General features: G+C 38.5%; 1 protein-coding gene across 3 annotated transcripts in view; it reads right to left on the bottom strand.

Moving 5' to 3' along the window:
- The window catches only part of ntrk3a (neurotrophic tyrosine kinase, receptor, type 3a), a 78,393-nt gene that overhangs the window by 46,962 nt on the left and 17,220 nt on the right, over positions 1 to 14,211 (bottom strand). The window contains exons 1-4 of one of the 3 annotated variants that reach the window (XM_084934321.1): positions 12,299 to 12,361; positions 7,999 to 8,133; positions 6,174 to 6,245; positions 109 to 180 (exon numbers count right to left, since the gene is read on the bottom strand). In XM_084934321.1, the coding sequence (XP_084790447.1) occupies positions 109 to 180; positions 6,174 to 6,238 (137 nt within the window). In that variant the 5' untranslated portion in view covers positions 6,239 to 6,245; positions 7,999 to 8,133; positions 12,299 to 12,361. Of the gene's footprint in view, positions 1 to 108; positions 181 to 6,173; positions 6,246 to 7,998; positions 8,134 to 12,298; positions 12,374 to 14,211 lie in introns of those variants that run through there. The other 2 variants (XM_084934322.1, XM_084934320.1) reach the window with 2 other exon arrangements.

Below are 14,211 nucleotides of genomic sequence, written 5' to 3'. Positions count from 1 at the left end.
TCATATTAACTCGGTTGAAAAAGACATCAACCCATTTCCTTGCAGATGTATTCAGGTCTACTGTGTGTCAGCAGCAATGAACTAAGAAAAAGACATGGGTCTACTTACAGCTCCAAAAGCGGCAGATGTTCAAAGATCTGCCAGGACAACGTGGTCAACATGGGGTTCTTGGACAGGTTTCTAAGAAAGAGAACAAGAAAGTAACAGAGAGTGTCAGAAACCTCACTTCAACGTGACAATAAAAGCTCATGGATGTTAGGTTTTCTACATGATGTTTTGTAATGAGTGCAAAACACGAGGGAAAAGTGAAATTCATAAAAGAGCAGAATTCCACTTAGGGTGTTTAGTCAGTTTAAATCGACTCTGGTTCATTTTCCCACTTAATGAAAGTTGTTTGAGCAGATGTGAACAGTAATGGTGTTTCTGACCACTGGTATACCACAACTGTACCCTTTCAACAGCTACGAAACGTTAAAGGACCTAGCTTGTATGAGCCTTATGGGATATTTATATAAAGATCCTCCAGCCTCAAACTGTATTACCCTTTAAGGACCTGCAGTTCTGAAAAGCGCCCCTCCGACAGCCAAACCCATCTGTTCTCTGATTCGATAGTTAAATTTGTGATTGACATGACATTGACCAATCAGCTGAAAGGAAGAAAAATCGGGTCAAAATCCATACTTGTAAGTTGAAACCTGAGTGCAGCGTTTCACATGTATTTTTTGGCTATGTCCACACACAAATCTTTTTTACGCACACACAAATTCTTTTTACACATATAAATCCTGATTTACAAGTACAAAATATTTATGACCACAATTTGAGCCCATAGCTCTCCCTCACAACTATAGGAATAAGCCCAGGTTTCTCTTCAGTGCTGCAAAGAGGCTGACAAGGAGTCAGAGCTCTGTTTAGCTGAGTATTCCTTTAACTTGAAATAGTGAGGACTTCACAAATTTCTTCACAATTAAAATTTTAACCATTATAAAGAAAAGAACCAACCATTCCTCAGATATATCATTAAGTACAACCACTTTTAAAATAAAGAACTGCTGATATTTACTTGTATTGTCTTTCCTCAGTGATTTTTCAATCACTTCAATTACTTCCTCCAAACCATTAACATATCTACTTGACTCCAGATCTAACCATTAATTCCTTCTTTAATCTGAAATATGATCAATCTTTATAGATATCTGTATCACATGCTTTTAAGGTTGCAATAATTACACCACTTTTTTTAAAAAGCAAAGGCTTTTTAAATTAACTGATCATCTACAAAAGAGCAGTTTATTCAAAGAGTTACAGTCAGCATTTAGAGTTTACCACAGCTGCATGTTCTCCTTAAATTGCTGGCTTCTTATGGCTTCTTATCTTCTTATGGCTCAGTGTGTGAAGAGGACTCTCCATGTACGTGAACAAACCAAGGATAATTATGGAGTTCCACAGGGTTCTGTGCTAGGACTAGTTCTGTTTACATTATACATGCTTCCCTTACGCAGTATCATTAAAAGTTATAGCATAACATTTTCACTGCTGTGCAGATGACACATAACTTTATCTATCAATGAAGCCAGATAACACACACCAATTAGTTAAACTGCAGGAATGTCTTGAAGACATAAAGACACAGATGACCTCTAATTTTCTGCTTCTGGCTGTCCCTCCCCAACCCTGGTTCTACAGGAGGTTTTTTCTTGTTAAAATGTACTTTTTCCTTCCCTCTGTCACCAAAGCACTTGCTCAAAGGGGGGTATATGACTTTTGGGGTTCTGTCAGTTTTCTTTGTATTATTGTAGTGTCTTAACCTTAAAATATAAAGTGCCTTGAAGCAACTGTTGTTGTGACTCGCTGCTATATAAATAAAATTGAACTCAGTTGAAAACAAATACTAGTGAGCTTATGGTCAATGTACTAATTGATTACTTGTCCTGACCTCCTTTGATAGAACACAGCACAGGTATTTAAATAATCACCCTGCAGTGGTTTGAATCTTATTTATCTGCTTCCATAAGAAAACTGTGAAAACAACAACAACACACACACACACACACACACACACACACACACACACACACACACACACACACACTTAAATCAGATGTTCTGCAGTATGTTCTTGCTTTCATCTGAACTTTTGTATAGTGATAGGATTAAAGCAGCTGATAGTGCTTTGTCCTTTTCAGCTGAGAAATTAGAGGGTGGAAGAAAACACAGAGAAGGAAAAAAACAGAAAGAGGAACAAAAAAATTGGAGGAGAAGAAGAAAAATTAGTAAAAAAAGAGAAGCTGACGGTTTGAAAAAGAGACTACCACTCACACCATAAGCAGTGATGAAGAATATGCAGCCCACTGAATGCACACTACTGGTCAAAAGTTTTAGAACACCCCAATTTTTCCAGTTTTTAATTGAAATTTATACAGTTTAACATTTCATTACACTCTGAAATGAAAGCATAGTACAAATAAGCAATTTGAGTTAAAAAGAGAAATTGTGGAATAAATTTATAGACCAAAATGTATTCTAAACCACCTTTGGCAGATTTAACAGCTGCACACACCCGTGGCATTCTTTCTACAATAGAAATAAATATTCAATATTAACATTAATAAAACTATTAATAATAACAAATATTATTAAGAAATTTCTTCCCATATCTTTTGCAGAAATTCCCATAATTGTGTGGCACTTGTAGGTTGCTTTGCTTTCACTCTTCTGTCCAGTTCATCCCAAACCAGTTTGATGGGGTTTAAGTCTGGAGACTGTGCTGGTCACTCCATGTTTTCAACTGACTGTCTTGTTCTTTTTTTTCCTAAGGTAGTTCTGGCATAGACTTATGTTTTGGGTCATTATCTTGCTGTAGGATGACCCCTGATCAATTAGGTGCATATCAGAGGGTATTGCATGGCGCTGCAGAATGCTGTGGTAGCTGTTTTGGTTCAGTGATCCTCTCACTCTGTACAAGTCAACGACCCTGGATCCAGCAAAACAGCTCCAGACCGTCACACTTCCTCCTCCATGTTGGACAGTTGATGCCACACACCGTGGAACCATCCTCTCGTCTACTCTACGGCGTACAAAGATCCTGCGTGACGAACCAAAGATTTCAAATTTTGATTCATCAGTCCTTCTTCCAGACTTGAGTAGTCCAATGATGGTGTTTAATGGCCCAGGAAAGCCTCTTTGTCTTATTCTGACATCTTAGCAATGGCTTTCTTGCTGCAACTCATCCTGTCAAACCTGCAGCTCAAAGTCTTCTCTTGACAGTTGACAATGAAACTTGCTCACTACGACCTCTATTAAGCTGTGCTTGAAGCTGTTGTGCTTTGAGCCACCTGTTAACTCTCAAAAACTCACCTTCTGATTCAGTTTCTTTTCCTTTTTATGGTGAAGGAAACTGGAATCACTGACACCTTGACTTTCTTTGCAATTTCTCTGTAGGAAAGACCTGCATTTATAAGTGTTATGATGGTCTGTCTCTCTTTCATTGTTAATTGCCTTCTTTTTGCCATTTTTGTAGCAACACAGAGAACTATTGTTCTGCAGTACAATAATGTTCAATTGATACTAATGAGGGTATGCTACCACAGTGTGTTCCAACATAAACCCGTATGCAGACAGAGGGGGTGGTAAGTAATCCTGAAAAGTTGGAACACCTGTAGGAATTAGTAGCACCAGCTTTCAAGACTTGATAAACCTTCATAGCTGCAGAACAGCTTTACATTGCTGACCCATTTTGTGTTCGTTGAAAAAAGCCTTTTTGTATAATTCTGAAATGTAGATTATTTTTCAGTTTTAGGTAACCTTAGCTTATTTTTTTTTTTCAATCTCTGGCAGTTCACCACTTACATTTGTACCATTTCAAGCTATCCATTGGACTTGAATTGCAACAAAATGCTGGAAAACTTGGGGTGCTCTAAAACCTTTGACTTGTAGTGTATTTACTGCAAACCTGCTGTTGAGGACTGTGCTTGAATATTCCCAGTACATTTATCTGACAGCTGTAGCTTTTAGCTAATTCTAATCACCCAATATAGAAAAGAAATATAATTCTCCATCTTCTCCAGCAAAGTTCTAGGTGCAGCAAAACTTTTCATTTCAGATTCTGTGAGAGTAAATGAAGTGCACATGACAATTAGCTTTCTTAAATGGGATTCAGTTTTAAGTGTCATCAACTTGTCCATTTCCTGCTACAACAAACCAAAATGCCCACTGCTCACAAACAATAAACTCTGTTTTTCTCTTCTGTGGTCACAAATTCTTTGATTTTGTTCTATTTGTTCCTCTCCTCTTCTTTCAGCTGGTGATGTAAGAGTGTTTATTATTCATAGCTGCTGAGATCCAACACCTCATCAGTATTCCACTCAGGATTGGGAGAGAAAAAGCATGCAAGAAATATAAAATACATATTTTTTTATGTAATTTCTGATGAGTCTTTAATGCTGTTTGACAAACAGCCTTAAAGAGCCTAAATGTGATCTTTGGATGTATTTTGCTGTACCCAGTGATTCACAATAGAGGTAAAAATAGAAAATATAGTGATGATAAAAATCCAGGTCTCATTTTATAAAACCCTCCTTATTCCTGTCAGCCTTTCTCTATACAAACCAGTAATCACAGATCTTACTGGCAGCATTTCCTGCTTTAAAATAATTTAGAGGATAAAAATTACATGAAATTAGAAAAAAAAAAGTATTTCACTCACAGTACTGCAGACACTACCACAGTGTCATAATCACTACAACTGATCATATAAGACTAATATTCTACCATTCTCAAATTTATGTTTGTACTAACGACTTAGCCATTATGTTGCATGTCATGCACTCTGAGGATGGTGGGACTACAGATTTATCTTCAACCTTCTTAACACACACACACACACACACACACACACACACACACACACACACACACACACACACTAATTTATATTGCTCAAGAACATAAGTGTGTGATGGTAAAGTGCAAACTGCATCCAGCTAGCCAAGAACCCAGACTGATGTTAAAGCTGAGTGAATGCTGACCTCAGCCCAGCAGTCTGACCCTGAACTTTAACAAATAACAAGAGGTTAAACAGTCTGTCTTTCTAACTGTTCATGTTTCTAAAGTAGAATCGCTGTGGCTGTCAGCTTTGTGTTCATGCGTAAATACTAAGAGAAAGAGTATGTGTCTGCATAGTACAGGGATTTGTGTTGGTATGTGGGACGATAGTCTGTAGGTTTATATTATAAAATGGTAAATATGTTTCAGGTCATTTTACAAAGCAACAAGAAAGTAATGTAATATGTAACAAATTACTTTCTTTGGAGAGTAATAAGTACTGTAACGAGTAATGTGCAATAGATTACTTTTTTGAGTAATGACCTTAACACTGATCACAACAAAGATGGGAAATGCCTCCGACATGCACAAACATTTGTCCACACAGCATGCAATTCCTTGGTGAAACCAAACAGCCACTCCTTAAACCATTTGATTTTAGAACTGAAGCAGCCTCTTGGATGAGAGGTGAAACATCTTCACAAAACTTAAAAAAGTCCAGTTGCTTTCTTTCCAAGCTCCTGAGACATAAATAAGGACAGCTGTAATATTAATGTATCTACATGTGATCTACATCTGAATCTGTGATGGGAGTTTATGGGTAGTGGAATCAGTGCAACACTCCCTATACTCATGGATCCATGGATGACTGCATATATTACAGTAATGCATATCTGTAGTGACTGTAGTGAAATCTTATCTGAGTACAATACTAAACACAAGCACTGGTGATTAGTATGTGCTATTTTCAGAAGTGACAGATGTGAAATGACAGGTGTTGTTGCGGTCAGTCATTCACTCTGTCTGTGACACAATACTGAGTGTGTGGTTGTTTCATGTGTCAGTCTAAGTTCTGTCTGTTCTGCTCACCAAACCACTAATTGTGCTTCAGTTTTAATAGAGTTCCCTGCTTGTAAACACTAAAAAAACTTTAAAGGGACACAATGTTTATTTCCATTAATACACTCTGCTACTAGTTTATTAGGTTTTTTTTATCAGTCCAATTCAAAAGTGTCCTGTGTTACTGTGTTAAGGAGACAGTCGATATGTGCAGGACAAAGGGTGTGTATGTGTTTCAGTATCAGTATTAGCAATCAAGTTTTTGTGTGTGTGTGTGTGTGTATACTCACATGTAGCGCAGGTGTGGGTTCTTGGAGAAAACGCGAGCCTGGATTGTATGTAGGTTGCTCCTCATAATGGTTCTACCACACACACACACACACACACACACACACACACACACACACACACACACACACACAAAGAAGAGAGAAAGCACTTTGAATAACTTTCAGTTCTGTTACTCTGACAAACAGACAGTTAAAAATGAATGAACGAATGAGCAGATGACAACTTAACAACTCGAGCCGATTTATAGTTGGATCAAAATCAGGTCAACTACACAACAAATGTGAAAATCAGTGAAAGTATATTATTATTATAACTTATTATCCCACTTCTGACAGTGAGTTTCTTGCTTGAAACAGCTCCAATGAATGGATTATTTTCCATTTTTGCCCGTAGTACATCTGTATATTTGCTCTCTGCTCAACTTATATATATGTCATGTGAAAGGGTATGAAGAGAGCTGCACAACAACCAACATTTAGCATATACCTGTAGAAGCAAAAGATTTCAGCCAATTCTGGTCCACTTTAAATCCGGGTGGAAAAAGTAGGCTGTGCGAGTTAATAAGCAGCACTGCCCAACCATTGAGGCAGCAGTAAATCTGACTATTTTTAAAGGTCAATGGCCAACAACTAGCACATTTTGCTACTCGGACTCTTTCACCTGTACTGTAACAAATGTTATTTACAACATTTAAAGAAATAAGTTTGGTCTCAAGAAAAGTGAGGCCAAAATTAAGAAAGGTGTTGTTGCTGGTTCTAAAAATCCATGATCTGATATTTAATGATGAGTTAAAAAGGAAATTCAAGTCAACTGAATGAGTGGCATGGGAAGCATTCATACAGGTTGTCCAGAATTTAATGTCAATCAGAGCACACAATTACGATGAGCTTTGGATAACATGAAAGCACATCAGCTAATGAGTGACAGAATGTCAGTGAAGATGCACTTTTTGAAATCACAGTTTGACTTTCTAAGGCAAAGATTTCATCAAGATACGAAAGTGATCGAAAGTAACTGATTTTGTTTTTTTTGGAGGTCTTTGCTATTCCACAGTGTTAGAAGCCACTAAATAATAAACTAAACAGATTTACAACAATTTGCTCACCTAGAACATGCTGAAAATCATTTAATAGGAAATTATATATCAGCACAGTATTATGTATGTCTGTGAAATAAAGCTATAATAGAGGCTATTTAGTGTTTTCTATGAGAAACATTAATGGAAATGGTTGTAGAGTAATAGCCTCCAGAGAACCAGCCTATTCATTGATGTCCTCTGTGATGGACATTTGTTTTCGTTCTCTATCGTTTGACTTATTTGAGCTACTCTACTAAGTCTTGATGTACTAAAAAGAGTACAACCTGGGTTTTCCATTGATTTCTCGTGTGTTTGTGTGGCCTCTATTAGATCCAAAGAGAAAGGAAATCACAACAAAAGTTCAATGGAAAGATTCTTTTTTCCACAGTTCTGAGGAGGAAAGTCCAAACGATAGTGAGCCTTTCTAATATTTCCCTAGAAGTGCCACTTAATCCTTAACTCTTAATACATGTTACGATACACACTGATTTTAGACAGCAGTATGTCATTTTGAACTCAAAAGCATACAGGAGTTATGGCAGCTGGGACGAAACAAATCTCATCTATAACTTGCATCTTGTTGTGGAGACAACAAATGTTTAGTATAACAAGAAGAGAAAAGAAAGAAATGGAGGATGATAAAAGAAAAAAATCGACTGGTCAGAGATGCACAGAAAGAACAGAGCAGCTGTGTCTCCTGTTTGGAAGTTTTATGGTTCATTAAAAAACAAGTATGATTTGAGTACCAGTATACCCCAGTGGGTTGAGCAGCCGACCCAAATGCTGAACGGCTACTGCAGATCTGAGTCCCCATGCCAGGACATTCCCTGCGGATCATTTCACTTGCTCCCTGTCCATCCTTTCCTGTCTGCACTATTGTCCTGCCAAAAAAATAAATGAAAATTTAAGGCCAAAAATGAATCTTAAAAAAACTGTAACTACAGTAACCTATTGCTAGTAAATCATAATGATTTAACAAAGTGAAGAAAAATTCAATGTGGAGGCCAGTGAAAAGCTGCTCTGTTGTTTGTTTTAAGGCACAGTAAAGCCACATTTTAGGTGTGGCCAAGTGACAAAGGGTTTTTGGTTTGGTGGCCTCAGGATCACCTCTATTTTGGGGGGGATGATGTAGCTCTTCCGGCTTCATCAGGTGCTTGCAGTGGTATTGGTTGCAATTAACCATCAGTGAAACAAAATGACTGTACAAAAGATGGACGACCTGGCTCCACTTCCTCCCACTATGCAAAATTGAAGCCGATATGTACTGCTTCAGGGGACTGTCATCTTATATAAGCTCAAAGATATAAAATGATCACTTTTTAATCCTAGTACAGCATCAAGTCAGTCAAACTTCTAGGATGTTGATCTGGTAAGTTAATAAGCAGAGGGGGGTGTTGATTGGTTTCAGCTTCTTTGGTATAAATTAAATTAAAGGTGCACTAGAGGAGAAACAATAAGACAACCGTGGAGCCTGACTGGCATTTGCCATAGAGTACCAGAATTGGCGGGTCCACTACTGGCACCCTGTGCTTTTCACAGACGAGAATAGGTTCACCCTGAGCACATGTGACAGATGTGAAAGGGTCTCGAGAAGCTGCGGTTAACATTATGCTGCCTGTAACATTGTTCAGCATGACCGGTTTGGTGGTGGGTCAGCAACGGTCTGGGAAGACATGTCCATGGAGGGACACACAGACCTCTACAGGCACCCTGACTGCCATTAGGTATGAGGATGAAATCCCTGGACCCTCTGTCAGAACTGACACTGCTGCAGCGTCGCAGTGCAGTGAGTCAAAATCACTCAAATCCTCATGCTTGCCCATTTTTCCTGTTCTTAACACATCAACTTTGAGCGCAAAATGTCCATTTGCTCTCTCATAGGATGTCAACAGTTCTACAAAAATTTGGATTTGGTTCATTCTTCATATATTGCAAGTAATTCTAAGCAGTTCTCCAAATGCACGTGTTAGGACAAATGACCTTACTTTCCAAAGCTTCAATCTAAAGAGGGACACCAGACAGCGCTGTCTGCTTTCAACCTCAGTTTTAGTTATTTTCATCAAACTACTGTTATGGAAAAATTCTAGTTTATCCTCACATTTAGATTTATATGTTACAATCTTACTGTATGATTTTTGTATAAACCTTTGCCTGCTTAAGATGAAGCAAGTGTGTGTCAGTATGACCTCGCAAAGAACTGCTTAGCTAGGCCTAACGATATTGTGGAAGGACGAAACTCCCAAGATGACCGGTGTCAGGAGCTTCCTGGGAAAAGATAGTGGGAGTTGCTCTCTGCCCAGCAACAGCCCGTGGGACAGAAAGCTGTTGTAACTAAAAAGATGCAGAGAGTTGTGTGTGGAGGGGTATAAAAGAGGAGCTGAGACATCCCAAGGGCAGAGCTGGCATGACTGAACTGTGATGTTTGATGTGTGTGTTGGCTCTCCTGCGCAGTAATAAATAGCTTGATCACAGCTCTTTCCATGTTGCAGACTTTATTTACAAAATTCCACGACACTACTAGCAGCAATCCGACAAAATGTAGATATAAATAGATATAGACCACAAGATAAGCCTGTATGCTGATGATGCATTACTGTTCCTTGGGAACTCACAAACCTCTCTTCTGAAGACAATCACACTCATAGATAAGTTCTCATCCATATCAGACTACTCCATTAACTGGAGTAAATCAACAGTTCTGCCTCTGAACTGTAAATTTCAGAAGACCTACATCACTACACTACAGTCGGGTAACATTAGGTATTTAGGTATGAATTTTCCCCCCAGTCTCTCGGTATGATTGAACCATATCCCTCTAGTAGAAATGGTAGAAGATAATCTCACGTTTTGGAAAACTTTACCTATAGCACTCAATGATCAGTCGTCACAATTAAAATGATGGTTCTGCCTAAAATAAACTACTTGTTCTCACTGATCCCTAACAAACCATTTATTGCCTGGTTTAAGACAATGGACTCAAACATCTCAAGTTTGAAAACTCTACAAAAGCCAAAACACAATGGTGGTTTAAAACTACCAAATTCTTATTATTATTTCTTATCCAATAGATTGCTTATATGCTTCAAAATGCATCAAATCAAGCTCGCTAGACAGCCCATGGCTGGACCTAGGACAAGCACTCTGTGGAAAAGAGAGAGTGCTTTTCATAAGGCATAAACCTTTCACCATGGAACGAGAAGGGGATAAAACACGTAGGGAATGTTATTCAAGGGGAAAACTTTAATGCCATTTCATTTAATTTCAGGAACTCTCATCAAGACATGGAATCAGCAACAGTAAGTTTCTTGATTATCAGCAACTGAAATGTATCACACAGGAAAGATTTAATCCCGATCAACTGAACTTAGAAATACCTACTTCGGTAACAGAATTTTTACATTTCTGTATATCAAAATTTGTAATAAAAACTTACTGTATACAGTAAGTTTTTATTAAAAAATGATGATTCAATCTTCCGACTACAAAGTGAGAGTGAGATCTTTCCATCAATTCAAATCACAATTTCTGAACACAAATACGCTTAAATACATTCAAAATGACTAAAAGCCCTTCTTACAACTTATACAATGTACAAATATGCAATATACAAAGATGGCCACTGCTGGGACTGGTGTCACACCTGTCCCCTCTATTTTAATAGCATTCTAGTTTTTTACACAGTCATGCTCACTATTTACAACTCATACACTCACTCAGTATAGAGCAAATGAGCTAAACAATTTCTTTAGCAGGCTTAGTTCACAGAGATGGTCCTGTACCACAGTGCTGTAAAATACTCAGTTTAGCATCAACTACCAGGCTGCAGCCCATGAAAAATTCTCACTTCACATTACCCTATTTTGTAGTCAACTGCCTATCAGATGTAATTACTCAATTGAATTTAACCAATGACTACACCCTGTAATACAATAACTTGTGGAGCTTGTGGACTTTCAGCATGTCACATCGCAAAGGAATTTTGCTCACTCTTTTTTAATATGTAGCTCCTTGTTGTTTTCCTTTCTATTTTAAAAATTACAGATTTTGCTTTAATTTATTTTGAAAAACTTTAGCTATTTCTGATACCAACAGAACAATTGCACGTGGAAGAAACACATCTATTACCTATTGTTGGAAGAAAAATAACTATAAAGCTATGCAGGTTACTTTAAGTTAGTTTTCCTATGGAAATTCTAAAACCATGATAGTGAAAGAATGTTTATGTCATTAGTCTACCTGTATTTATGGAAGTAAATCTAATTACAATTAAATATCTAATTGAATGGAATCAGTGAAATAAAGTCCTAATAGCTTTGACAATAGTAAAAGTACAAAACAAAGAAAAGCTGGTTTAAGTAAGTCACCAGCAATTGGGGTGAAAGCAAACCAACCTATTCATGCACTGTTAAATGCTGTTTTCCTCGACGCCCTCTCTTACCTAGATTTGAAATAAATGACAAAGGCAACTCCAGACTAGCCATTTGTGTGCATGTATGCATTGAATTCTGCACGTAATCTGCACCACAAATTATTTTGCTACCACAATAAAACAGGAAGTGAGGGAAACAGACAGAACTAAACATGGGGGAATCAACACAGAAGGGAAAGGCTGGAAAACACTAAGGGACTCCATAAAGATTAAAACAAATTGAAGATATTTAATAAGAAACAGGATTTGAAATTCAACACACAACTATGTATCAAAGCACTGCTAACAGCCTTACTGACAATATTGTTTACTTCCCAAGTGGTCCAGCTCCAAAGTATGCTGAGGTGCTTCCTTTCATCTGCTGTAGACTAAACTGTGAATTGTGAACAGATTCGTTCCTGAGATTGGGATATCTCTGGGTCCAAATATTATTAGAACCACATGCTTGGGTCAGTGGATCTTTGAAGTGTGCAGGGCAGCTTGAACCTCTTTAGAGGAAACATTTGCTTTTGCACATGTGTTTTTAAAGCACTGGTCTGATCCCCAAGAATAAAGTTAAATTTCACTGGCCAGACATTTCAGCGATAACATGTTGTAGAAAATGCCTTACTACTTACAGCCTCTGTAAGCCGGTGTAGAGCTCCATATCGAAATCCCTCAAGGTCTGCAGACCAGTCCAATTCTCGATGTGTCTGTAAAGGAATACAGGCAAGACACTGTAGTAGGGTGTATAATGTAACAAGTTACAAATTTCTTATATGTAATAATCTAACAATTTATTTCATGGATCAGATTTGTTGGGCTGTTTATTCTAGGGTGACCAACCGTCCTCTTTTCCTATATTCTGACAGAGGACCCATGTGTGTGACATCACCTCCAAACTGCTGCTTTGTGAGCGCTTGTTCTGCGCTCACAGACAGGACAGACAGCGCGCAGCAATGCACCTAATGATGTTTAAAAGATCCCAAAGCACAAGTCCATCTTTCAGATGAACTGCAAAAGAAATTTCCCTCGTACCGACCATAGCTGGACTGGCCATCGGGCATACCGGGCATTTGCCCGGTATGCCCGATGGTGATGTTTCGTTTTTATGAGCCAATGGGTTTTTTTTGTAACGGTGTAAACAATGAAAGGTGGTGGATTGGCCAGATGCTGGCCGATGTGTAAAAATAACTCAGTTGTTTGGTGGTGGCTGTGGCGGAGCTTCCACAGAGGCCAGCAGGTGGATGAGGGAAAGGGGAGGCAAGAGGGGGAGAGACCCGAGGCGGCCGCCGGTCCGAGTGTCAGGTGAACTGAACTTCAGGTAAGAAGTTATGACCTGCAGTGTATCTGAGTCAGATATAAACCAAGTTTAGGTGGAGATTATTTTCATTATGTTGACCTTTTACAGTCAGTTACAATAACTCATACTGCGTACTAGCTAGAATGACGGAGTTTCTACAGCTGGGTGGGTGCTTTGATGTTACTGATGTTGAACTTTATTCATAAGGTTAGTTATTAGAGTTGCCAACCGTCCTGTAAAAAACGGAATCGTCCCGTATTCAGAGAAAATATTAAGCGTTTCGTATTGAGCTGAAAAGGAACACAGTTTGTCCCGGACTTCAGCTAGAATGGAAGAAGACAAAGCTGGAGTTATTCTGCTTCCTTACGCTGCACAGCTGCCTCTTCTCCTCTCATTCTCTCCCCCTCTCTCTCCTGTTGCTCCTTCAATCATGAAACTGATCAATGATCAGCTGATCGGCTTTTCTCTCTTGTTTGTTTATCGCCCACTTTGTGCCAGAAAGAGGAAACCAGCAGATGTCGCGCTAAACAACAGCAGCACGTTTAAGCTGTTGTTAGAATTTATTTAACATTAATTTCTAGTATCAGCTGAGGTTTGCTGGAGCCACAGCTGTAAAAGCTGCTGGTCATGATATCGGTTTGGTTATCTGGTGAGAGGGAAACATGAAGATGAAACCAGGAGATGTCCTTACTGAATCATCAGAGCTGAACAGGTGATGGAGAAACAGGTTTACCTTTTAGGTGACATGAATGAGTTGAAGGGAAGTTATGAACTGTTTCTGAGAGACAAATAACACCAGGATCCTGTAACTGTGCAGGGGCGGGTCTAGCAAAGTTTTGCCAGGGGCCCAGGCAGGGCATTAACAGGGAAAGGGGGGCACAGAGAAATACTTTTCTTTCTTATTCTCATTTAAAATCTCTCACTTTTATTAAATAATTATCTGAATCTTACAACCAAAGTTTTTATCTGATGTAAAATGTATAGAAATCATACATATACCAACAAGACACCGTACATCACTGTGACAACAGCGTTTGTTTTTATTCAAAGGCTTTATGGCTTTTCCTATAATACCTGGTGGGCCGATCTCTAGTCAAAATGCCGGGGACGATTTTATGTTTCTTTAAGCAAGTTCTTCATGACTGAGCCAAGTGTCCTCTTTTTTGGAAATCAAAATATGGTCACCTTAGTTTATTCTATAACATGTCAGATAGTTAGCCCTGTAGCCCAGTTGGTTTCCTCCAGTTA

Source organism: Perissodus microlepis, chromosome 7 (assembly GCF_051167445.1).
Source record: "Perissodus microlepis isolate ML-2025 ecotype Zambia chromosome 7, ASM5116744v1, whole genome shotgun sequence".
In the NCBI taxonomy this organism is placed as follows: domain Eukaryota; kingdom Metazoa; phylum Chordata; class Actinopteri; order Cichliformes; family Cichlidae; genus Perissodus; species Perissodus microlepis.
This window is presented reverse-complemented; position numbering and strand designations above follow the sequence as displayed.